Raw genomic sequence first — 25,625 nt, 5'->3', positions numbered from 1 at the left:
CAAGGGGCGATTGCTGGAGAAGCACTGCAGACTCATGACTCTCACTTGTATTGCTGGTTGGGGAAAGGAGTTTTTCTTGGCTTGTGACAGACTGCCAACCCCTTTTCCTGTGTCCAGGCTCCCGGTGGTCCCTGAGCACAAGAAAGCTGGCAAGATATGGCTCCCTGCATGTACCTGCTAGCCCCATGGAGGACAGGTTCCAAGGAGCTGGACACAGGTGCTGACCAATACATATTTGCAGCACTGATGAGTTTGGCGGGGAGGTTGCATGCTTTCCACATGAGATGAGGCTGAGACTCGAAGCCTCAAGACAAATGCGGGGCAAGTAGTGCTGCTGGGAGCTCTTTTGTCTAGGTCGGTGACATCGACACCTTGCTTCAGTACATCCCTCAAAGCTACGGATATCCCAGGACAATCTTGGGTCTCTGGAGATCACTTGACCAATAGTTACTATCACTCTGCATGCTCACATGTACAGGGACATCCCCTAGCCATCCACTCAAGGTAGCACAGGACAGGCTCAGTTCTGCTTTGGCTTCTTGGAAAGCAGCAGCAGCAGCACAACACCATAAGAGAGGGGAAGGATACTCTTGTAAGAAGTCCAGAGTAGGCAGAGCGCAGAGAAGCTCTCAGACTCCACAGCATCCAGGATGTAGGCGACAATGAGCTGCGTGAAGATCCAGGTCGTGCCACGGTAGAGGAGCTTTGCAACACGGGAGGTGGCCCAGGCGCTGAGGAAGGGATGGATGCGGTAGTCAGCCTCCACCATGATGGCCCAGCACAGGAAACCAAAGACATGCCCGGGCCGGAGGCCGTGCCACCAGGCGGAGAAGGTGAAAGTGGCGAGGAGCGGTTGGGCTGGGCAGCGCTGGAAGACCAGCCTCCGCAGCCAGCGGGACGTGCTCTTGTTCCAGGTTCGGGCAAAGACAGCCAGGCGGTGTGTGGTCTCCAGCACCCACAGGTCACGGCCTGAAAGGTCTCCCTGCCCCACCACCAGCCCAAAGCCTGCCATCTCGAGAAGGGCCTCATCCAGTACCCACTGTGTGTAGTAGGCCAGCCTGAAGAGCAGGGCCCGCATCCACGTGTGGCACAGGCTGGCCAGGATGGAGCAGCCCTGTGCACAGGGCAGCCAGCCCTCCAGTCCCACACGCAGCGCCTGCAGTGCCAGTGCCCCAAGGCACCTCCGGCCAGCAGCCTGCAGTGGCAGGGGGACAGCCCCCAAGGACTCGGCTTGGACCTGAAACCTGCTGAAGGGGTACAGGGGGCCTCCGAGGAGGGCTGGGAAAAAGAGCAGGTAGCTGCAGAGAGGCAAGGCTTGCTGCAAAAGCCCCTGGCCTGTCTGAGGCAGAACGGTCCCTTCGTGGATGTCCAGGGCCAGAGATGTCACTTTCTGGGTGAGCAGCATAATGGCGGAGAGGGCAACAGCTGGTCTGAAAGGAGAAAGCACCGGGGAGCTGCTGAGGGTGCCTTGAAATGAGCGCATGGGCACACATGCTGTCCCTCCCACCTCCCTGCTGCCATGCCCACAATGCCATCCATCAGCAGGGATGCAGCTGGGGGCCAAGGAGAGACCAACCAGCTTTGCCTGGGTGGGCCTCTGCCCATCCAAAATGGCTGGGAAGGTGGAGAGGGAGGGAGGCAGGGCTGGAAGGTTACCTGGCATCCTCTGACTCCAGCACGAAGCTGCCCAGGTGGCAGAGCGTCTGCCAGCACATCTGGAGGCCAAAGACCCAGGTATGGACGTGAGCTGGGCTGACGGAGAGGAGGACGTGCACAGAGCCAGCAGCGGGGATAAGAAGTAACACGGCATAGCTGCCCATGGCTGTGACTGCAAGGAGACATCCTCCAGCGAGGAGGAATGTGTACCTAGAAGAGACCAGATGCCCTTTGACTGGCTTTTGGGGAAAACGGCGCTTGAGGCTCCAGCCCTGGTGATGGTAGTAGAGTGTAGTCTGAGGCAAGCAGCCTCCACAGTGCCCTGCAGTCTGCCTCTCGTGGCAGATGCTTGGTCTCTTGTGGGGCTGAGGGGTCACTAGCACCCCACCATAGCTGCAAGGCAGGGATGGGGGGACTAGGCTGGGTATCACAGCCCCTGCCTGGCCCCCATCTTTGTCACATCAGAGACAGTTCCCATTCCCTCCCTGCTCCCTTTGCCCATGCACTCATCCCAGTACACCCCTAAAACCATCTCTTTCAACAGGAGAGTCTGGCCTGGCTGTTTTAGCCTTAACCACCCTGAACTGGCCCCACTGCACAAAGAGGGGAGTGGGACAGCTCATGCCCATACCTACATCAGCAGGGAATCACTACCTTGTGTCCCACTGCACTTCTGGCTAGGAGAGACCCAGAAAGCACCCACGGACACAACCTGCCCTTGTCGCAGCAGCAGAGGTGGCGACCACGTACCGAGCAGTCAGAGAGAGTTGCCCCGAAGCACAGAGCTGGTGGAAGAGAGCAGCGAAGGGGAAAGCTGCCAGCTGGTACCAGGCTGCAGGGAGAAGGATGAGCAGGTCCGCCCAGCACATTGAGCACCGTGCTTCTTTGGCTGCCTCTGCCACCTGGAAAATGGACTGAGCCAAGGGCTCCTCTGTCTCTGCTTTATATCTGGCAGGACCACGTCACAAACAGCAAAAAAACAGAGCAGAGCCAAGGAAACAGAGATATCTGCAGGAAGAGGTGCGTGTTTTTTGCATTCGTCAGTGCTGGCTCCTTGAAGCACCTCTCTCCCAAGGTCTGCGAGCAGGTGGAAAAAGTTAGGGGTTGGTTATTTGCTCTGCCAGACGCCCGTGCCATTACCACGTGCTTTGCAGGCAGTGAGAGTGAGCACCGAGATGAGAGCCTCTTTGAGCTGCCAAATGTGTCATGCTGGGATGCACTTCAGAGCAAAATCCCCAGGTACAGAAGAGGCTTGGCCTCAGCTCAGTGGAAAGCTGTGGCTCTTTCCCATCTCTGGCCTTGCTTGTCGTGGGGTGGTGGTGGGGATCTCCTACTGTTTAAATTCCTGGTGACAGAGAGAAGATGGACTCTGTCACCTCTGCAAAAAGCCAGGGGAGGGTGAGCCCATCAACCCCAGCACTCAGCCTGAGCCACAGGGCCTTTTCACTTACCAGACATAAAGAGATAGTTTTATTCTCCCTGAACATTTTTTCTTTGAGAAGATAAAAAATGGAATCACAGACATACTTGAGATCGCAGAAATCAGCTGTTGCTGTTAAACTGCACATTGGTTCAGAAATGTGTCATGTGGGAAAGCAAAATTTCCTCTTTTTGTCAGACTTGAAAGGTGATTTGAAGACTGAGCTCTAGGGTGATCTGAAGGCAGTTGCTATTGCTCTCAAAATGCTACTAGCGGTATTTCATAGCTAAATAGACCAAAAAAAAAAAAGCCCACAAAAACAAAGTCAGTCAGTCTACAGGACTTCGTTTTTTTCATTTTTCTTTGTGAGATACAGGTAAGAAAAGCTAGGTGAATTCAAATGGAAAGCTCACGCTTGTTTTTGTTTGTTTGTTTTTGGTTTTTGTTTTATTCCATTGATATCTGCTTTATTTTAGGCATATGAACAGTGTGATTGTGAAGAGAAATGCCATGGAATTTTCCTCTGTATGAAAAAAAATTTACTTATTAGAGGGGCAGAAGGAGTAAGGTTTTTCCCTTCATTGGACGAATGATTAAAAATATTTAGATTTGCCTGTTTTTCAGTAAAAAAGAGCAAAATTTGTGCTTAATATTACAGAAAAATCTGTTCTCATCCAAAAAAAAAAAAAAAAAGAAAGAAAGAAATTTTAATTTTAAAACTTTTATGAATGTTTCTACCCTTCACTGAGCATTTCAAGTCACCATGATGTTGGCAAGCCTACCATATTGTTTGGAATGGTTATAAGAAGGCAGGGAACAAAACCCCATGGAAAAAAATGATTCAGAGTGAATACTGCAGGAGAACTGGCTCTTCGTTTTGCTGTGTTTATAAGGTATATTTTAAGAGGAAGACATTAAACATTTGCAGTTCATATGTGATAGCACTGGAGAGAAGCTTTTTCCATGTAACTTCTGGCATGCATGGCATTCAGCAATAGCCTGGTTTCACAGGACTCATCCCGCCAAATCCATGGAGCCCAGCACTAACTTTGCTGAGTAAATATTTTTCAAGGCCTTTGCAGTGCCTATTTAAGCAATTCACTGCTATGGTTCTGAAAAAATGCCATTGCTTTTCAAGAAGCAGAAATGAATTTCCACAGTAGCATTGGAAATGTGATGCACAGCTCATGCCGCTTATTTTATAATGTTAGCTGCTGGGCTGTGAAAGTGTGATCTTAAAGTGAGTGTATGAGCCAGAGAGAAACCTGTGAGAGAGCTTTATTTGTTTCATTTGTATGTACTACACAAGCAACAACCCTGTTCCTGTCTGAGGAATTAATTCTTTGACAGTAAATGAGGAAGAAGTGGGATGAGCAGTGTCAGAGCAAAATGTGGTCATGAAATCTGAGCAGATGTGACTCAGACACTAGTCTTGGGCTACTATTCTGAAAGTTTTTAAGTTTTAAGCTGTTTTAAAGCTGTTTTATTCTGAAAGTTTTTAAGTTTTAAGCTGTTTTAAAGCTGTTTTAAAGTTTTAAGCTGCTTTCTTAGTGGAATATAGTGCTGCTTCAGGAACAGTTTTGGTGGCCTGTTGTAATGCAGCATATACTGATCTTATACATATTTAAGAGATATATGTGATACACATATATTAATTTGCAGGACATGCAGCAAAGTGAAAGGTAAGAATCAAAAGCAAAATATATATATATATTTTAAAGAAAAAAGTCAGACCAGTGGGTTTAGTCTTTATCCTAGAGAAAAGCACATAAATAGGAAGGAAGGCTATTAAAAAAAAATAAGGTTTAGGAAGCTTGGACTGAGCTCCTGTCTCAGTCTTTCTCTATGACCTTGGGCAACCTGGACTTTCCCACCACAAAACAAGATGATAATTTCTGTCTCCCTTTGGTGTTAAAAGTCAGAATCAACTAAAAACCTTGGGACTTCACATTTGGCTGTGATAAGCAGAACATGAAAGTGCCTAAATAAGAAGGGAATTAAAAAATAAATGCAAGGGCTTATTAAAACACAAAAATGCAAAAACTCTTCCTTTGTTTGCAGGGACTGGTCCCTTACTGGCTTTTTGCTACTTGTTGCCATTACAGATTTGCTGTCTGCTGCCTGTAAATGGCCCGTGGTTGCTTGTGGTAAAGACATTTTTGTCTTCCTGGAAAAAAGGCTGAACCCCAGAAGTTTAAGGATAGTGACAAAGTCTCTTATTGTAGCCATGACCCCAGTCAGAGAGGTCTGAGAAATCTCTCTGCCCCACGGTGATGTAGCTTTGAGCTAGGTTCTTCTGGCTGGTGACTCCTGTTGCCTGGCTCTAGGTGTACAGGGACATCTGGTCAATAGAGACTTAGTCTGAAGTTAGGGAAATTAGAGAAGATTCAAGAGTCTGGTCTGAGCCTGGGTAAAACCCATCTTTTTGAATGGCCTGCACCACTGAACAAATAGCCTGGCCCTCATACTCAGCTCGATGTGACTGTTAATGAAGTGGGTTTATCCAGAGTCCTAGCTGCTAAGGAAGGGTTTGGTGGCGGTTGTCTTCTGCATAAAAGTAGGCTGAGACACACTGTGAATACGTTGTTTCCGGACTGTACTGTATGAATGGACTTTCTGAAATAGTTATTAATTTTTTGCCTTGAAAACTTTCCTTCAGGTCTACTGTGTTGTTTGGTGTGCTTGAATGCAGAAGAGAAAACAACAGTAACAACAACAACAACAACAACAAAAAAACAACAGCTGCTCATGAAAGGGAGACACAAGGTGGAGGTGATGACTCTAGGGATATTTCCTGCAAGGAGAGGGACCTTGAGGGTCTTCATGAAATAGTGGTTCAGGACTGCAATGGAAGGAGGACCATCTCTGAGAAACCTGGTACCCAGCCTTGGTTGTGGAAGAGGAACTGGGCAAGTGGAAGGACGTTTCATAGAGCAGCACTACTGAGATCCCCACTGGGGCGTTCAGTCTTTGCAGCAGGGTATTGTCTGTAAGGTTTACAGTACTCATCATATTTATACTATGCAGTATGCTTGCATGCTTAGCAGTTTCGTTAGATTTGCACTGTGGCATAGCCTTTTGACCATTTCTTGGTGTGAAAGCTTTCCAAGTTAAACAGATACTCTGTCCCCTGTTTCACAACAAAATGTAGACTTGAGGAACTAAGGTCTGGAAAGCAAATGACTATTATACTCTGCAACAAAAGCGACCTCGATGAGGTACACTGCAGAATTCAGGTTCTGTTAGTCCAGTTCCTTGCTGCACATTTTGTGTGAGTGCTGCTGTTTCCACCTGACACCACTGGGTACACAAGCAATGCTATGTGGACTGCTGGAGAGGCCTCTCTCTCTCCCCACCCCCCCTCTCTCTCTCTCTCTCTCTCTCTCTCTTTTTTTTTTTTCTTGTTAGAATGAGTGGTTCCAAGCAAACTTTTGCTTATGCATGCATCAATATATACTAATGGATGCTCTGTACTCATTTTCATTGACATCTGCAGGAGATGTTACCAAAACAAAACTAGAACAACAACCAAACCAAACCCCCTTGATACTGCTTTTTTTTCAGACAGAGTAGTTTGTGGAGCAGTACAGGCATGTGATCGGCTTGCTACATGCACGCAGAAACTTAGCAAGACTGTAAGTATATTCAGTTTAGTTGCAAACTAACCACAACCCACAGCTTCAGAGTCATTGTGTCAGGTTCTAAATAAGTCTGACAGCTCGTGTAAGATCTTTCTCTCTGCTCCTGTTCAGTATAGGGATGGCTTCAGTGCTTTTGTTTTCTGGGAATGTGATAAGCACAGTGGTGCCTTCTATAAATAAGTCAGTCTTGCTGCTGATGTTGAGCAGGGTAGTGTATAACTAACCTTGCTGTGGTTCCAGATGTCTGCAAGGTATTTAAAAGAAACCAGTGAAAAATAATACTAAAAATATGCAGTATCTATAAATCAGTAAGCTGCTAAAATATCTTTCATATTACTTTTAGATCAACAAGATTTTGCTAGAGAGAGGGAAGAAAGAAGGTCGTCAGGTAATTATGCAGTCATTTAGTCTTTGCCAGTAAACTGGAAGAATCTGCAGGTTCATCTGTGATGCGTTAGGCAAAATGTTGCCTCAAATCTGTTTTCTCCCAGAGTTCAGGTCTTCTGTGTTCGATGGTAAGTCCTGTAACATTTTCATGCACTTTAATTCTGCAACACACATCTTGTAGTTTCCTCTCTGAGGCTCCTCTCACCTTGTTGTGTGCTCTGTTCAGCAGTACTTCTGTAACTCTTCTTGAACACGTGCAGGCATTTATTCTGAGGTCTGAGGGGTGCACTGGCGCTACCTACCCATGTGGACTCCTTTTCAGTCAAGATTTAAACCCTCACACGGTTTCTTCAGCTTCTGATGGACAAAAAGGTACACGTGCTGTTTTGTATAAGTGCCTGAGGACATGACTGGGGACGTTTCCTAAAGAAGCAGTTCAAGTTCTGAGCAGTACTGACTATTTGGTGGAGCAGTGCTGCCCTCAAGTGGCATTTTTTTGGCCCATTTTCGGTGTCGGCACTTTCAAACTGCTGTGCATATGCTCTGAGAAAGGCTCGTGCAGTCACAGTAATTTTTCTACCTTTCATGAAGTGAAAGTCCAGTTGGGACAGGTGGATTTATCTGAAATGATTGAGAAAGACCTGCCTGATGAACCCTGAGTAAATGCTGTTGCTGGCCTGTGGCTGAAGTTTGGTGTCCTCCAGTGCAAAGCAAATAGCAGGTCCTCCTTCCGTGTAGCTGTCAGTCACGTTCATGTTGTCACGACTTTTGGACCTCGACCAGATGCTAGCTCAAAGTCTATGCATAGTGGTGCTGCTAATACTGGCTTTGCAAGGCTTTTCATTTCTTCCTCCGGGTGAGGATAGTAAAAATGTGTTTTTGTGCAAATTAAATTTGAGAGTAGCCAGTGGGAAGCATTTAAAAGGCTGCCTCAATGCTCTTATACACTGTTTTAATGTACAGCTGTGACTGCAAACATTTCAGCAGCTTTAAATCCCTGAGTAACTTCTGAAGCACAGACAGCCCTGTACCTTTATAAAGCCTGTTGGCTCAGCGTCTACAGTCTGCTTACTTCCCACTTTTGCAAATGTTTTGCAGTTCTGTAGCGTGTACTTCCCAGAATGCTAGTACAGTGTCTCTGTGCTTTGCTAGGATATTCAGTGAATGTGTTAGGCTGAACATGTTCCTCAATACACTTTTGACAAGCAAAATAGCATCTAGTAGAGGTGGCTTGGAGGCCCATTCTGGCCATGAATGCAAAATTAATACATAAAGCCATCACAGTACACAGAGAAGACTGAGCTGAAATTACATGAGACTGGGCTATTTATAGCTGCAAATCTGGGGTTACAGAGTATCTGGTGCTTCATAGGGCCCACACAAAGTCTCTTCTCCTCAGTTCCTTTTTATTAAGTCAGGCCTCTTATTGGCAAAGGGAAAAACAACCAACTCTGTCTTTAAACCTTCCAAAGATCTGTAGCATCAGCTCTCCTAGAATATCAGTAAGGAAAGGCAATAGTGAATTTCCTTGATGTATGTTTTTGATTTTTTTTTTCTCAGTGAGGCATCAAGGGAGCTCATGATTTGTTTCCCCTTGAAGCAATAACTGATGGATAAACCTGTACAGTCCTGTAGTGTGGAAGACAAACAGGAGAAAAATCAGGCCTTGTTAAACATTTCCTTATCCATCCCTGATTTTCCTTCTGTCTGTCTTCCATATTACAGGATTCACTGACTCTGTTTAATCTTTAGAAATAACTCTTCCAGACAGACAAGTGCTTCTCTGTTTCAGGTTCGTAACAGTGACTGTGGCTTCTCTGTAGCTGCAGGGCAAGTGGGTCTCTGGCCATGGTCATTAGACGCATAATTTTTCGTATGCTAGGTATTGGGTCACTTTGACCTGAACAATAAATTTGCTTTCATCACCATGTCCCACCATCCAGCCTGCTAATGGACTGCTCCCAGCAGGAGAGTTGATGTGATCTCTCCAGTTATTTTTCCAGGCATGGGAGCTGGTATTCCTCAAAGAGGAAAGTTTGTAGCTCCAAGTTGCCACTACAAGTTGACTGTTGCATCAGTTTAAGCACTTTACTACTGGAAATTCAAGGGAAGCTGTCGCTGACCGGCGAAGAGATACAAAAAGGAATGCTGGCAGTAAACACTGAGAGAAGTAAGTCATACTCTGAACAACGTATTTGCATTCTTCCAAAGAGGAATTGGGTTTACAAAAAAAGAAAAAAAGAAAGAAAAAAAAAAAGCCCAAGGTCTCAGGACCACAGAGAAGTGCCCCATTAAGTAGGGGCACTGGCCACACAGGCAGCCCACCTCCAGTGCCTCTCCCAGCAAATCCAGTGAGACCTGGAAGGGACACAATGTATGTCCCAGCCTCTCTCTCTTCTCCCAGATGGTTCTGAGGTTCAAGTGCTGATCTTTCTCAAAGCTCATTTAAGACTCCACCACCTGTTGTTTTATCTACTCAGGTTCCCTACTCCCAGTCCCAGAGCAGCATTAGTAGTCTCCCACCACGCTCTCTTGAGTAAAACCATTAGAGCCAGTGGATTTATTTGGAGACTCCTTGCAGGGAGGGTCCTGGGTGGCTCTGGTACTTGTGTCCCCCTCTTTCGTGCTGCCCTTCCCAATGCTGATGTCTTTGGATGGGTGGTTGCAGCTATCTTGTTTTCAGCCCCATTAATCAGTGATAGTTGGTAACCCCATAAAGCAGGGGCTTGCCATGATGGTGGACTCACCCTGTGCTCCAGAGGCCAGGCACCAGCAATTTTGCTTTAAGTCAGAGCTTGTAGAGGTAGAGTGACCCTCTGTCACTCTCCCTTCTCTACTCCAGCTATGGAGACAAGCTGTTGCAGCCTGCCCTGAAGCCCATGGAGATGGCACGGGGACAAGAGGAATCAGGAGGGAAGGATAGCCGGCTCCACCCTAGCCAAGCAATCCTGTGGACAGAAGAGATGCTGGAGGTGCCTGTTTTCCAGGCTAACTTCATCCAACTTCTCCACCAAGCCAGGGAAAAAGGAACCAAGGTGGCCATGGGCAGCAGGAGCAGGAGGCCTGTCTGACCCCAGCTCTAGGTGCCCGACTCACCAAGTCCTCTTCTGATATTCATGGCACAGGCTCCAGCTGAAACTAGGGCTTGAAACCAGGACTAGGCCCATGGAGGAAGCTATACCAAAGGAGATACAACTCCAAAGGGACCGCAGACCATGGGTAACCCATGTCAGAGCACATATTTACTCAAAGGATCTGCTGCCCTTGGAGGAAGCAATGTCAGAACAGGTATGAACACAAAGGGATTACGGGCCATGTGCAGCCTACACCAGAACAGGAATTGCCACAAAGAGACTGCAGGACACAGAGAAAGCTGTGTTAGAGCAGAGAAGCAGGAATAAGCAAAGAGAATCAAAAAATAAACCCTTATGGCCTAATTCCAGCCTTCTGAATTGCCCACCATCCCTCAGAAAGAAGGGAGGGAGTGTAACACACAGTAAAAAACAAGGAAGTAGAGAGTAGCAAGAAGGGAGGAGTGGTGTTGGCCTGAAGTTGAGCATTGGGAAGACATTGCCGTAAGTGCTAGTGTAATTGTTTTGTATCTTCTTTGTTTCTCAATACCCAAACCAGTAATTAAAAGCTTATGGAAATAAATTATTAAATTAAGTGAATTTTCCACAGATCGAGTCTTGCAGCTCTTGAGCTCAGCCACATCACTTGCACCAAGTGCAGGATAGGAGCCAGCCCCGTGCCCTTCCTTATGCCAGAGGTGGCAGAAGAGGTGGTTTATTTTCAAGGCAGAATATAATCAGGAACTCTTTTCTCTCAGTGTTGAGACTGAGACCCAGTAGAACCAGATCCTTTTGTACCTCCTAAGGTTTCAGGATATTTAGAACAGAGGCTGATCCCATTGGAGACTGTACTCCATTCTGATTCCCCTCAAACTGATCACAGAGTTCTCAAGACAAAAGGTATGCAGCTCTGGGGACCATGCACAGTAGTGAGTGGTGGGGAATAAAGGTCTAGGGCTGCCTGCTGTTCCCTTCCAGCCCCTTTCATGGGAAGTTGTGAAGCACCTGGTAGGGGGTAGAGAATATGGTGGGCAGTCTGTGGGGCACAGTAGAGGTCAGAGACACCTAGAGGGTGCACCCAGGAGGTTGGGAGAATACAAGGGTTTATGGGGGCACCTAGGGTGGCCATGACCACTCTGGATGGGATCAGAGGTACCCAAAGGGTACCCACAGGGGAGTAGGGTCCCAGGGTCCCCCCACAAGCTGATGCTGGAGCCCAGGCCTGTGACACCTCCTTTATTGTATGTCCTAGAACAGCCCCTGCCAGAAGCAAGGGGGGATCCACCTCTCCACACATTTGCCCCCACATCAAGCCTCATCAGGGGATGCATGGGTGCCAGCGAGGTGCACAGGCCACCCATCAAGGCAGGCAACACGCACATGGTGCTGGAGCTGCCGGGCCCGGTAGTTGCAAGGGGGCCGGGTGTCCCCACCCCGCAGGCGGCAGGCTGTGATGCCCATGGGTGATGAGGTGCTATGGATCCCCATAGCATCAGCAGGGTTCTTGCAGGTGGCTACCAGGTCCTCAGCCGGTGCATGCACGAAGGTGTTGGAGGGCTTGCAAGGCCGCCCTGAGGCCGTCACTTGCCGTCGTGCCAGCATGACCTGGCAGTAGCGGTGCCCCATGAGCCCGAGTGTCCGGGGATGGTCCACATGCTGCCGCAGGAACTTCTCATAGCGGGTCTCACCCACCGCCCCTGCTACTGTTGCCAGCACCAGAACCACGCATAGAGTCCAGCTTGCCATGAGTACCTGTGATAAGTAGGGTCAGGGCCATCAGGACTGCAGGAGCCCTGAATGAAAAACCCATCCTGGACACCCGAGTCCCTTGCAGATTCCACTCCCAGACACCCTGGTCCCTTATAGATCCCCTCCAAATGCATGAGGAAGCCCCCCTCTGACTCCTGGTTCCACTACAAAAGTCCCCTGGACACCTGGGTCATCTGTTGATCCCATCCAGATTCCTGGGTCCCTTACAGAACACCCCACGAGCACTAGGTCCCCTACAGTCCCGCACCCCGCAAGTGTCTGGGTCTCCTATGGAACACCCCCCTGGACATATGGATCCCCTATCAATTCCCCCCATGCTCGGACACCTGGATCCCCACCATACTCCTGCTCTCCCACTAGGTGCTTGGGTTCCTTGTGGTTCCCTCCCACAGAAACTTTGGTCCCATATGTATCCCTCACCCTCACCTGTGTGAGCACCTCAGTTTCCCTTCGGGCGTCAGGGTCTCCTGGTCCCTCCCACTCCCCCATGCCTCTTTTATACTTGCCCAAGCTAGGCCCAAAAGGCAAGGGGCCAGGAGGAGGGACAGGGCAAAGAGCAAGGTCCAGTGTGCGGGGGGGAACCTGGCACCCAGGAGGCCCCGCTCCCCTCACATCCCTCCACCCCTCAAGGTCATTAGGGAATCATTAATGGACCACATGACTGTCTGCATACATCCCCTCAGGTGCCTCCTGCCCATTTCACCATAGGCAACATATTTTCACCTGAGGCCACATGTACCATAAGGGGCAGGTCCTCTTGGTGGAGGGGGCAAGATGCACGTGAAAAGGTGCTATGAAGAACTGGATTGAACAGGAAGACATGGTTCCTGTAGGGAACCATGACAAGACATTGGGTTTAAGTGGCAAAATTTTGGTAGCAAGTGGGGCTGCATGGCTGGCCTCTGTGAGAGGAGACCAGAAGCTGCCATATGTTAGATTAGAGCCAGCAATAGTCAGCTTGAAAAGGGACCCACCACTTGCCAAAACCTTGCCACATAAACACATGGGAAGATCCCTGGGTTGACCTGAAAGGAAATCAGAGGTCCCTGGGCACACAGGAAGGCAATTAGATTCACCTGCTTTGAACTGAAAGGCACTTGGATACCATTGCTGAACATGAAAAGAGACTTGCAGGTCCCCTGTGGAACAGAGGGGCGCTTGGAGGCATCTCAGCCAAGCCAAATGGTGATCAGATGTCCCTGGGTCAAGCTGAAGGGCACTCAGAGGCCCCTGGGGCTCACAGAAAGACACTTGGAGGATGACAGAAAGGAATCTGTTACCCTGTGGGGTATAAACAAGCCTATTCTAAGGCTCCTGTGCTGAACCTCAGGTAAAGCAAACAGAAGCCAACAGCACCGTCACACATCCTGCACCCAGCCCAGCAGGCAGCCCGACAGCAGCAGCGCTGGGAACTGTGCTGCCACACAGGGCCTGCAACCCCCCGAACCACTGCCAGTGCCACTGCCACAGCCACAGCCATGGCAGGCACCGCCAGTGCCACCAGGACATTATTGTAGCATACTGCCACCCACAACCGGCACTGGGTTAAGATGCAGCATTGGAAAACCCTGCCACATGTGGCAGGCCCCTCAGCAAGGATGCCCCCTGCTTAACCAGCCAGGCAGGCCCTGAATGATGCTGCAGCTTTAGTAGCTTCTCCCAGACATGGAGCGGTGCTAGAATCACAGCACAAAATAATGCTAAGAAATAAAACTTGTAGCTTTTGAAAACCAGAGTAGCCATTGCTCAGACACTGGCTGGCCATTGGTCTGCTTCTGGGAGGCGGTGAGCGATGGCTCCCCCCTTCAGATTACGTCTATTTTTCTTTTTCTCTTTCCTTCTCCTCTCCCACTTTCCCAGGAGACATGCGTACCAGGGGTGGATGTAGACAATACACGCAACCTCCATTGTTTTGTTTCACACACTTTATTCACTGGGGAGCAATCCCCCCCCGATTCCCTCCCAGAGCCTCTTGGGAGCTGTGGCTGTGTAAGCAGGTAGAGAAAACGCTCTCCTCCTCTTCCATGTCTTCCACCTTTCTCTTCTTTTTGGCTCTCTGGGTCCTGCCAGCTTTTGGGTGGCGGAGGAGCAGCTCTCTCAGGTGCTTCTGCATCAGGACGATGTTTCCTTCCATCCGGCATAGCACCTCATAGGTGTTGTAGGAGTACCCGCAGTGGCAGCACGTCCCTGAGGAAGCTGAGGGCGTCTTGCTCGCCTCCTGGAAACGAGAGGCCAAGGGGGGCATGATGAAAGGGACATGGCCCTTGGGGGGGCTAGAGCCATCTGCACCTGGGCTTGGCCTCTTCTTGAGAACTTTGGGTCCTGCTGGGCTGCACCAGGCAGCACGATGTGCAAAGAAAGCCTCAGGCAGGCCCCGTATTTTTCTCCCTCAGGCATCACCCCGTCCCTGTTTCTTCTTCTGAAGATGAGACCCCACCTCCGCCTCCCAGGGGCGGGAAGAGGTCCAGGGAAGCCCCAGGGCACCGTAGGGTCCTACTGAGTCCTTCATGACCACATGGGCTATTACTCCTTGTCCTACCCGTTACTGACCCAAACTTTAAGGCCTGGCAGTCCCAGCAACCTGGCACTGTCTGGACTGCCTGACCTCCATCACTCACCTCCCTCTGGCGTCTCCTGGCTTTCCTCCATACGCAAATCCTCCAAAGGGAAACCCCGCCGAGCACGCACAGGGCTGGGCTGCTCCCGTAGAGCACCTCCACGGACCGAAAAGTTGCATCCAGCATGGCCAGGGAGGACCGAAGCTGGCCCAGCAGGTAGGGCAGGTAGGAGCACTGGCTCTCCGTACCAGTGCCCTGGTGCTCCAGGTCCTCAGGAGCCACGTCCCACATAAGCGTGGCCCAGGAGGGCCGGCTGGAACAGCCAAGGCTGCCAGGGAGCAGAGAGGCCACGCAGAGCAGGAAGACAAGGGAGAGCCCCGGCCTGAGCATTTTGCTGCTCCTTCTGAGGGCTTGATCTCTGGCCATCACGAGCAGCACCGCTGTCTGCACGCTGAGTGGGTGATGGTGCCAGCAGCCCCACAGTGCTGTCACCGATGGCCTGTGATGTCACAAGGCCTTCGTGGGGCACCCAGCAAAAGGGGAAGGTCTTGGCAGGGAGGCAGAGCCCGGGGAGCCGAATTTCTCAGCCGGCTGCTCCTATGGTCACCCCCCCCACCCCCGCGGGTCTGGGTCTGCCCCGCCACTGGGGCCTGGGCCGGAGCCCTGGGGGCAGGGGCTGTGCTCCAAAATGCTCAGTGAGGAGGTGCTCTGCCAGTGCAGGGGCGTTGCCTGGGCCCCCTGGACCCATGCTTGTCCTTCTGTGCTGTTCATATGGGCTGTGGGGCAGCTGTGGCATTGCCCGCAGCACCGGTGGGGTGCTCAGGGCTTTGGTGGCACAGGCAGGAGCAGACTGCAGGCCCAGCTGGTGACTCCCATACTTGTCAATATTGCATAGAAATGACACAAATATCATTCTTTATTAAATGGATGAAGTTTTCATTCCTTATCTTTCTCCATTTATTGACATAAACTCAAAATATGTGACTTGCTGGGGCACATTGTTTCCTAATATAAGTCTTGTGACTTTAATGTGTTGCACAGTGGTTAAATTTGGTGGTAGACTGGTGATTGCTTTCTTCTTCACACCTTTCTTCACTATTCAGTATGTAGCTTTCGTTGTGGTGATGTCAGATAGGGTCATACCATTCTAAAGCACCGGTGAATCTTTCTTTCCCTTGGGAAACTATACATGCTCGATGAGAGGACTTTTATTTTGTGGCAGTGTCGATCTGCTTGAGGCTACGTAGGAAGGCTCTGCAGAGGGATCTGGATAGGCTGGCTGGATGGGCCGAGGCCAAGTGTATGAGGTTCAACAAGGCTAAGTGCAGGGTCCTGCACTGGGAGCACGGCACCCCCACGTAATGCTGTGGGAAGCGTGCTAGAAAGCTGCCTGTCGGAAAAGGACCTGGGGACGTTGGTCGGTAGCCAGCTGAATATCAGACAGCAGTGTGCTGGCTACTCTGGGCAGATGGCCGAGAAGACCAACAGCTTCTTGGTTTGTATCAGAAGTAGTGTGGCCAGCAGGCCCAGGGAAGTGATTGTCCCCCTGTACTTGGCTCTGGCTCTTGGTTGCACCCCACTCTGTGTTCAGCTTTGGTCCCCTCACTACAAGAAAGTCACTGAGGTGCTGGAGCATGTCCGAAGAAGGACCATGAAGCTGGTGAAGGGTCTAGAGAGCAAGTCCCATGAGGGAAGTTGTTGCGACGCCATCCCTGAGATATTAAAAAGACGTGTAGACGTGGTACTTAGCTACATGGTTTAGTGGTAGACTTGGCAGTGCTGGGTTAATGGTTGGAACTGATGGTCTTAGAGGTCTTTTCCAACCTTACGATTCTGTGATTTCTGTGCCTCTGCTTGGAGCACCTTTCTTCCTCTGGGAGGACTCGTTAGGTCATGCTTTGGCGCAGAGGGACCTCCAGTGTCCCTTTGTGGCCCATGCCTTGGCCTCACAGGCCATAGCTTGCTATTTCTCTGTCAAAAGACCTTCCTATGTATCATGGAAGGAGATGAGGTCCCTGTAGTGTTGCAGGCAACAGGCTGGGAAAGACAAGTGCCATTTGCTCCCCTGTGGGGAGAAGGCAAACCCACTTTGGGGACTGCTTTTGTTCAAGGACTCGGGTGCGCTTGGTGGCTCTTGCAGAACAATGGGGAACTGTGGTGTTTACCTTGAGGGAATTTCACCCTGGGGATAAGATAATCCATGATCTGAGTGACAGGCTGTGGCTGGAGGCTGTAATTGTATGACAGAAGAAACAATACAGCAGGAGCCACCTGGACCAAGGGAGGACAGGCCTCGTAAAGATCCAGGCAAATGCAGCTGGCAAACCCAACCTGAGCTGTTTTTGGCGCCCAGTGACCCAAGCCAACAGGCCCCATCTCCTCTTCTGAATGATCACCATAAGAGGCGGCCCAAGCCCCAGCCTAAAAGAACTGAACCAATCTGCGTGGCTGTTGGAATGGGCATGTGATGGGGCCCTGTGATGGGGATGGCCCGTAGACAACGCGAAAGATGCCCGTGTAAATAGCAAAGGATGGAGAGGAGGGGTGGTGCCTGATGAGGATGCATTTGGGTAGCATAGGACGTGAGCAAGGTGCAGGCAGTGGAGGTTGTCTTGGGCCTGTCTGGGAGGTATGTGACTTTGTCCAGCGCAACCCCCATGCTGCTGTTTTGGATGTGACTTGAGACAAACAGGCACCACGAGAAGGCTTGGGAGGGGGCAGCTGATGGTGGAGGGAGGGTGTAGCTGGGACAGCTGACCCAAAGTGAGCACCGTGGAATGTCATACTCAGAAGTCAAACCTGTCGGTTTGGCCTTACAGAGTAGCCATTGCTCAGACACTGGCTGGCCATTGGTCTGCTTCTGGGAGGCGGTGAGCGATGGCTCCCCCCTTCAGATTACGTCTATTTTTCTTTTTCTCTTTCCTTCTCCTCTCCCACTTTCCCAGGAGACATGCGTACCAGGGGTGGATGTAGACAATACACGCAACCTCCATTGTTTTGTTTCACACACTTTATTCACTGGGGAGCAATCCCCCCCCGATTCCCTCCCAGAGCCTCTTGGGAGCTGTGGCTGTGTAAGCAGGTAGAGAAAACGCTCTCCTCCTCTTCCATGTCTTCCACCTTTCTCTTCTTTTTGGCTCTCTGGGTCCTGCCAGCTTTTGGGTGGCGGAGGAGCAGCTCTCTCAGGTGCTTCTGCATCAGGACGATGTTTCCTTCCATCCGGCATAGCACCTCATAGGTGTTGTAGGAGTACCCGCAGTGGCAGCACGTCCCTGAGGAAGCTGAGGGCGTCTTGCTCGCCTCCTGGAAACGAGAGGCCAAGGGGGGCATGATGAAAGGGACATGGCCCTTGGGGGTCTAGAGCCATCTGCACCTGGGCTTGGCCTCTTCTTGAGAACTTTGGGTCCTGCTGGGCTGCACCAGGCAGCACGATGTGCAAAGAAAGCCTCAGGCAGGCCCCGTATTTTTCTCCCTCAGGCATCACCCCGTCCCTGTTTCTTCTTCTGAAGATGAGACCCCACCTCCGCCTCCCAGGGGCGGGAAGAGGTCCAGGGAAGCCCCAGGGCACCGTAGGGTCCTACTGAGTCCTTCATGACCACATGGGCTATTACTCCTTGTCCTACCCGTTACTGACCCAAACTTTAAGGCCTGGCAGTCCCAGCAACCTGGCACTGTCTGGACTGCCTGACCTCCATCACTCACCTCCCTCTGGCGTCTCCTGGCTTTCCTCCATACGCAAATCCTCCAAAGGGAAACCCCGCCGAGCACGCACAGGGCTGGGCTGCTCCCGTAGAGCACCTCCACGGACCGAAAAGTTGCATCCAGCATGGCCAGGGAGGACCGAAGCTGGCCCAGCAGGTAGGGCAGGTAGGAGCACTGGCTCTCCGTACCAGTGCCCTGGTGCTCCAGGTCCTCAGGAGCCACGTCCCACATAAGCGTGGCCCAGGAGGGCCGGCTGGAACAGCCAAGGCTGCCAGGGAGCAGAGAGGCCACGCAGAGCAGGAAGACAAGGGAGAGCCCCGGCCTGAGCATTTTGCTGCTCCTTCTGAGGGCTTGATCTCTGGCCATCACGAGCAGCACCGCTGTCTGCACGCTGAGTGGGTGATGGTGCCAGCAGCCCCACAGTGCTGTCACCGATGGCCTGTGATGTCACAAGGCCTTCGTGGGGCACCCAGCAAAAGGGGAAGGTCTTGGCAGGGAGGCAGAGCCCGGGGAGCCGAATTTCTCAGCCGGCTGCTCCTATGGTCACCCCCCCCACCCCCGCGGGTCTGGGTCTGCCCCGCCACTGGGGCCTGGGCCGGAGCCCTGGGGGCAGGGGCTGTGCTCCAAAATGCTCAGTGAGGAGGTGCTCTGCCAGTGCAGGGGCGTTGCCTGGGCCCCCTGGACCCATGCTTGTCCTTCTGTGCTGTTCATATGGGCTGTGGGGCAGCTGTGGCATTGCCCGCAGCACCGGTGGGGTGCTCAGGGCTTTGGTGGCACAGGCAGGAGCAGACTGCAGGCCCAGCTGGTGACTCCCATACTTGTCAATATGGCATAGAAATGACACAAATATCATTCTTTATTAAATGGATGAAGTTTTCATTCCTTATCTTTCTCCATTTATTGACATAAACTCAAAATATGTGACTTGCTGGGGCACATTGTTTCCTAATATAAGTCTTGTGACTTTAATGTGTTGCACAGTGGTTAAATTTGGTGGTAGACTGGTGATTGCTTTCTTCTTCACACCTTTCTTCACTATTCAGTATGTAGCTTTCGTTGTGGTGATGTCAGATAGGGTCATACCATTCTAAAGCACCGGTGAATCTTTCTTTCCCTTGGGAAACTATACATGCTCGATGAGAGGACTTTTATTTTGTGGCAGTGTCGATCTGCTTGAGGCTACGTAGGAAGGCTCTGCAGAGGGATCTGGATAGGCTGGCTGGATGGGCCGAGGCCAAGTGTATGAGGTTCAACAAGGCTAAGTGCAGGGTCCTGCACTGGGAGCACGGCACCCCCACGTAATGCTGTGGGAAGCGTGCTAGAAAGCTGCCTGTCGGAAAAGGACCTGGGGACGTTGGTCGGTAGCCAGCTGAATATCAGACAGCAGTGTGCTGGCTACTCTGGGCAGATGGCCGAGAAGACCAACAGCTTCTTGGTTTGTATCAGAAGTAGTGTGGCCAGCAGGCCCAGGGAAGTGATTGTCCCCCTGTACTTGGCTCTGGCTCTTGGTTGCACCCCACTCTGTGTTCAGCTTTGGTCCCCTCACTACAAGAAAGTCACTGAGGTGCTGGAGCATGTCCGAAGAAGGACCATGAAGCTGGTGAAGGGTCTAGAGAGCAAGTCCCATGAGGGAAGTTGTTGCGACGCCATCCCTGAGATATTAAAAAGACGTGTAGACGTGGTACTTAGCTACATGGTTTAGTGGTAGACTTGGCAGTGCTGGGTTAATGGTTGGAACTGATGGTCTTAGAGGTCTTTTCCAACCTTACGATTCTGTGATTTCTGTGCCTCTGCTTGGAGCACCTTTCTTCCTCTGGGAGGACTCGTTAGGTCATGCTTTGGCGCAGAGGGACCTCCAGTGTCCCTTTGTGGCCCATGCCTTGGCCTCACAGGCCATAGCTTGCTATTTCTCTGTCAAAAGACCTTCCTATGTATCATGGAAGGAGATGAGGTCCCTGTAGTGTTGCAGGCAACAGGCTGGGAAAGACAAGTGCCATTTGCTCCCCTGTGGGGAGAAGGCAAACCCACTTTGGGGACTGCTTTTGTTCAAGGACTCGGGTGCGCTTGGTGGCTCTTGCAGAACAATGGGGAACTGTGGTGTTTACCTTGAGGGAATTTCACCCTGGGGATAAGATAATCCATGATCTGAGTGACAGGCTGTGGCTGGAGGCTGTAATTGTATGACAGAAGAAACAATACAGCAGGAGCCACCTGGACCAAGGGAGGACAGGCCTCGTAAAGATCCAGGCAAATGCAGCTGGCAAACCCAACCTGAGCTGTTTTTGGCGCCCAGTGACCCAAGCCAACAGGCCCCATCTCCTCTTCTGAATGATCACCATAAGAGGCGGCCCAAGCCCCAGCCTAAAAGAACTGAACCAATCTGCGTGGCTGTTGGAATGGGCATGTGATGGGGCCCTGTGATGGGGATGGCCCGTAGACAACGCGAAAGATGCCCGTGTAAATAGCAAAGGATGGAGAGGAGGGGTGGTGCCTGATGAGGATGCATTTGGGTAGCATAGGACGTGAGCAAGGTGCAGGCAGTGGAGGTTGTCTTGGGCCTGTCTGGGAGGTATGTGACTTTGTCCAGCGCAACCCCCATGCTGCTGTTTTGGATGTGACTTGAGACAAACAGGCACCACGAGAAGGCTTGGGAGGGGGCAGCTGATGGTGGAGGGAGGGTGTAGCTGGGACAGCTGACCCAAAGTGAGCACCGTGGAATGTCATACTCAGAAGTCAAACCTGTCGGTTTGGCCTTACAGAGTAGCCATTGCTCAGACACTGGCTGGCCATTGGTCTGCTTCTGGGAGGCGGTGAGTGGTGGCTCTCCACTTCAGATTACCTCTCTTGTTCTTTTTCTCTTTCCCTCTCCTCTCCCACTTTCCCAGGAGACATGCGTACCAGGGGTGGATGTAGACAATACACGCAACCTCCATTGTTTTGTTTCACACACTTTATTCACTGGGGAGCAATCCCCCCCGATTCCCTGCCAGAGCCTCCTTGGGAGCCGTGGCTCTCCAGGCAGATGGAGAAAATGCTCTCCTCCTCTTCCGTGTCTTCCACCTTTCTCTTCTTTTTGGCTCTCTGGGTCCTGCCAGCTTTTGGGTGGCGGAGGAGCAGCTCTCTCAGGTGCTTCTGCATCAGGACGATGTTTCCTTCCATCCAGCATAGCACCTCATAGGTGTTGTAGGAGTACCCACAGTGGCAGCACGTCCCTGAGGAAGCTGAGGGCGTCTTGCTCGCCTCCTGGAAACGAGAGGCCAAGGGGGGCATGATGAAAGGGACATGGCCCTTGGGGGTCTAGAGCCATCTGCACCTGGGCTTGGCCTCTTCTTGAGAACTTTGGGTCCTGCTGGGCTGCACCAGGCAGCACGATGTGCAAAGAAAGCCTCAGGCAGGCCCCGTATTTTTCTCCCTCAGGCATCACCCCGTCCCTGTTTCTTCTTCTGAAGATGAGACCCCACCTCCGCCTCCCAGGGGCGGGAAGAGGTCCAGGGAAGCCCCAGGGCACCGTAGGGTCCTACTGAGTCCTTCATGACCACATGGGCTATTACTCCTTGTCCTACCCGTTACTGACCCAAACTTTAAGGCCTGGCAGTCCCAGCAACCTGGCACTGTCTGGACTGCCTGACCTCCATCACTCACCTCCCTCTGGCGTCTCCTGGCTTTCCTCCATACGCAAATCCTCCAAAGGGAAACCCCGCCGAGCACGCACAGGGCTGGGCTGCTCCCGTAGAGCACCTCCACGGACCGAAAAGTTGCATCCAGCATGGCCAGGGAGGACCGAAGCTGGCCCAGCAGGTAGGGCAGGTAGGAGCACTGGCTCTCCGTACCAGTGCCCTGGTGCTCCAGGTCCTCAGGAGCCACGTCCCACATAAGCGTGGCCCAGGAGGGCCGGCTGGAACAGCCAAGGCTGCCAGGGAGCAGAGAGGCCACGCAGAGCAGGAAGACAAGGGAGAGCCCCGGCCTGAGCATTTTGCTGCTCCTTCTGAGGGCTTGATCTCTGGCCATCACGAGCAGCACCGCTGTCTGCACGCTGAGTGGGTGATGGTGCCAGCAGCCCCACAGTGCTGTCACCGATGGCCTGTGATGTCACAAGGCCTTCGTGGGGCACCCAGCAAAAGGGGAAGGTCTTGGCAGGGAGGCAGAGCCCGGGGAGCCGAATTTCTCAGCCGGCTGCTCCTATGGTCACCCCCCCCCCCCCCGCGGGTCTGGGTCTGCCCCGCCACTGGGGCCTGGGCCGGAGCCCTGGGGGCAGGGGCTGTGCTCCAAAATGCTCAGTGAGGAGGTGCTCTGCCAGTGCAGGGGCGTTGCCTGGGCCCCCTGGACCCATGCTTGTCCTTCTGTGCTGTTCATATGGGCTGTGGGGCAGCTGTGGCATTGCCCGCAGCACCGGTGGGGTGCTCAGGGCTTTGGTGGCACAGGCAGGAGCAGACTGCAGGCCCAGCTGGTGACTCCCATACTTGTCAATATGGCATAGAAATGACACAAATATCATTCTTTATTAAATGGATGAAGTTTTCATTCCTTATCTTTCTCCATTTATTGACATAAACTCAAAATATGTGACTTGCTGGGGCACATTGTTTCCTAATATAAGTCTTGTGACTTTAATGTGTTGCACAGTGGTTAAATTTGGTGGTAGACTGGTGATTGCTTTCTTCTTCACACCTTTCTTCACTATTCAGTATGTAGCTTTCGTTGTGGTGATGTCAGATAGGGTCATACCATTCTAAAGCACCGGTGAATCTTTCTTTCCCTTGGGAAACTATACATGCTCGATGAGAGGACTTTTATTTTGTGGCAGTGTCGATCTGCTTGAGGCTACGTAGGAAGGCTCTGCAGAGGGATCTGGATAGGCTGGCTGGATGGGCCGAGGCCAAGTGTATGAGGTTCAACAAGGCTAAGTGCAGGGTCCTGCACTGGGAGCACGGCACCCCCACGTAATGCTGTGGGAAGCGTGCTAGAAAGCTGCCTGTCGGAAAAGGACCTGGGGACGTTGGTCGGTAGCCAGCTGAATATCAGACAGCAGTGTGCTGGCTACTCTGGGCAGATGGCCGAGAAGACCAACAGCTTCTTGGTTTGTATCAGAAGTAGTGTGGCCAGCAGGCCCAGGGAAGTGATTGTCCCCCTGTACTTGGCTCTGGCTCTTGGTTGCACCCCACTCTGTGTTCAGCTTTGGTCCCCTCACTACAAGAAAGTCACTGAGGTGCTGGAGCATGTCCGAAGAAGGACCATGAAGCTGGTGAAGGGTCTAGAGAGCAAGTCCCATGAGGGAAGTTGTTGCGACGCCATCCCTGAGATATTAAAAAGACGTGTAGACGTGGTACTTAGCTACATGGTTTAGTGGTAGACTTGGCAGTGCTGGGTTAATGGTTGGAACTGATGGTCTTAGAGGTCTTTTCCAACCTTACGATTCTGTGATTTCTGTGCCTCTGCTTGGAGCACCTTTCTTCCTCTGGGAGGACTCGTTAGGTCATGCTTTGGCGCAGAGGGACCTCCAGTGTCCCTTTGTGGCCCATGCCTTGGCCTCACAGGCCATAGCTTGCTATTTCTCTGTCAAAAGACCTTCCTATGTATCATGGAAGGAGATGAGGTCCCTGTAGTGTTGCAGGCAACAGGCTGGGAAAGACAAGTGCCATTTGCTCCCCTGTGGGGAGAAGGCAAACCCACTTTGGGGACTGCTTTTGTTCAAGGACTCGGGTGCGCTTGGTGGCTCTTGCAGAACAATGGGGAACTGTGGTGTTTACCTTGAGGGAATTTCACCCTGGGGATAAGATAATCCATGATCTGAGTGACAGGCTGTGGCTGGAGGCTGTAATTGTATGACAGAAGAAACAATACAGCAGGAGCCACCTGGACCAAGGGAGGACAGGCCTCGTAAAGATCCAGGCAAATGCAGCTGGCAAACCCAACCTGAGCTGTTTTTGGCGCCCAGTGACCCAAGCCAACAGGCCCCATCTCCTCTTCTGAATGATCACCATAAGAGGCGGCCCAAGCCCCAGCCTAAAAGAACTGAACCAATCTGCGTGGCTGTTGGAATGGGCATGTGATGGGGCCCTGTGATGGGGATGGCCCGTAGACAACGCGAAAGATGCCCGTGTAAATAGCAAAGGATGGAGAGGAGGGGTGGTGCCTGATGAGGATGCATTTGGGTAGCATAGGACGTGAGCAAGGTGCAGGCAGTGGAGGTTGTCTTGGGCCTGTCTGGGAGGTATGTGACTTTGTCCAGCGCAACCCCCATGCTGCTGTTTTGGATGTGACTTGAGACAAACAGGCACCACGAGAAGGCTTGGGAGGGGGCAGCTGATGGTGGAGGGAGGGTGTAGCTGGGACAGCTGACCCAAAGTGAGCACCGTGGAATGTCATACTCAGAAGTCAAACCTGTCGGTTTGGCCTTACAGAGTAGCCATTGCTCAGACACTGGCTGGCCATTGGTCTGCTTCTGGGAGGCGGTGAGTGGTGGCTCTCCACTTCAGATTACCTCTCTTGTTCTTTTTCTCTTTCCCTCTCCTCTCCCACTTTCCCAGGAGACATGCGTACCAGGGGTGGATGTAGACAATACACGCAACCTCCATTGTTTTGTTTCACACACTTTATTCACTGGGGAGCAATCCCCCCCGATTCCCTGCCAGAGCCTCCTTGGGAGCCGTGGCTCTCCAGGCAGATGGAGAAAATGCTCTCCTCCTCTTCCGTGTCTTCCACCTTTCTCTTCTTTTTGGCTCTCTGGGTCCTGCCAGCTTTTGGGTGGCGGAGGAGCAGCTCTCTCAGGTGCTTCTGCATCAGGACGATGTTTCCTTCCATCCAGCATAGCACCTCATAGGTGTTGTAGGAGTACCCGCAGTGGCAGCACGTCCCTGAGGAAGCTGAGGGCGTCTTGCTCGCCTCCTGGAAACGAGAGGCCAAGGGGGGCATGATGAAAGGGACATGGCCCTTGGGGGTCTAGAGCCATCTGCACCTGGGCTTGGCCTCTTCTTGAGAACTTTGGGTCCTGCTGGGCTGCACCAGGCAGCACGATGTGCAAAGAAAGCCTCAGGCAGGCCCCGTATTTTTCTCCCTCAGGCATCACCCCGTCCCTGTTTCTTCTTCTGAAGATGAGACCCCACCTCCGCCTCCCAGGGGCGGGAAGAGGTCCAGGGAAGCCCCAGGGCACCGTAGGGTCCTACTGAGTCCTTCATGACCACATGGGCTATTACTCCTTGTCCTACCCGTTACTGACCCAAACTTTAAGGCCTGGCAGTCCCAGCAACCTGGCACTGTCTGGACTGCCTGACCTCCATCACTCACCTCCCTCTGGCGTCTCCTGGCTTTCCTCCATACGCAAATCCTCCAAAGGGAAACCCCGCCGAGCACGCACAGGGCTGGGCTGCTCCCGTAGAGCACCTCCACGGACCAAAAAGTTGCATCCAGCATGGCCAGGGAG

The 25,625-nt window shown here is 51.9% G+C and overlaps 3 protein-coding genes across 3 annotated transcripts; all 3 read right to left on the bottom strand.

The window, feature by feature from the left end:
* Positions 1 to 499: 499 nt before the first annotated feature.
* MBOAT4 (membrane bound O-acyltransferase domain containing 4) lies at positions 500 to 3,379 on the bottom strand. The gene is given in 3 exon segments (XM_040555298.1): positions 500 to 1,430; positions 1,657 to 1,866; positions 2,407 to 3,379. Coding segments are annotated over 3 exon segments (1,260 nt in total). The 5' UTR covers positions 2,526 to 3,379.
* Positions 3,380 to 11,225: 7,846 nt separating this feature from the next.
* On the bottom strand, positions 11,226 to 11,921 carry LOC121070064 (ribonuclease CL2). Its single transcript, XM_040556676.1, has one exon. It carries the CDS (start codon positions 11,919 to 11,921, stop codon positions 11,484 to 11,486), a length of 438 nt encoding a protein of 145 aa, XP_040412610.1. The 3' UTR covers positions 11,226 to 11,483.
* Positions 11,922 to 20,761: 8,840 nt separating this feature from the next.
* On the bottom strand, positions 20,762 to 22,312 carry LOC121069602. Its single transcript, XM_040555936.1, has 2 exons — positions 21,848 to 22,312; positions 20,762 to 21,448 (listed from the first exon to the last, which is right to left on the bottom strand). Exons 1-2 carry the CDS (start codon positions 22,211 to 22,213, stop codon positions 21,161 to 21,163), a joined length of 654 nt encoding a protein of 217 aa, XP_040411870.1. The 5' UTR covers positions 22,214 to 22,312; the 3' UTR covers positions 20,762 to 21,160.
* Between the last annotated feature and the right edge of the window lie 3,313 nt (positions 22,313 to 25,625).

Source organism: Cygnus olor, chromosome 4 (assembly GCF_009769625.2).
Source record: "Cygnus olor isolate bCygOlo1 chromosome 4, bCygOlo1.pri.v2, whole genome shotgun sequence".
NCBI classification, from domain to species: Eukaryota; Metazoa; Chordata; class Aves; order Anseriformes; family Anatidae; genus Cygnus; species Cygnus olor.
Note: the sequence above shows the minus strand (reverse complement) of the source record. Positions and strands in the feature narration are given on the sequence as shown.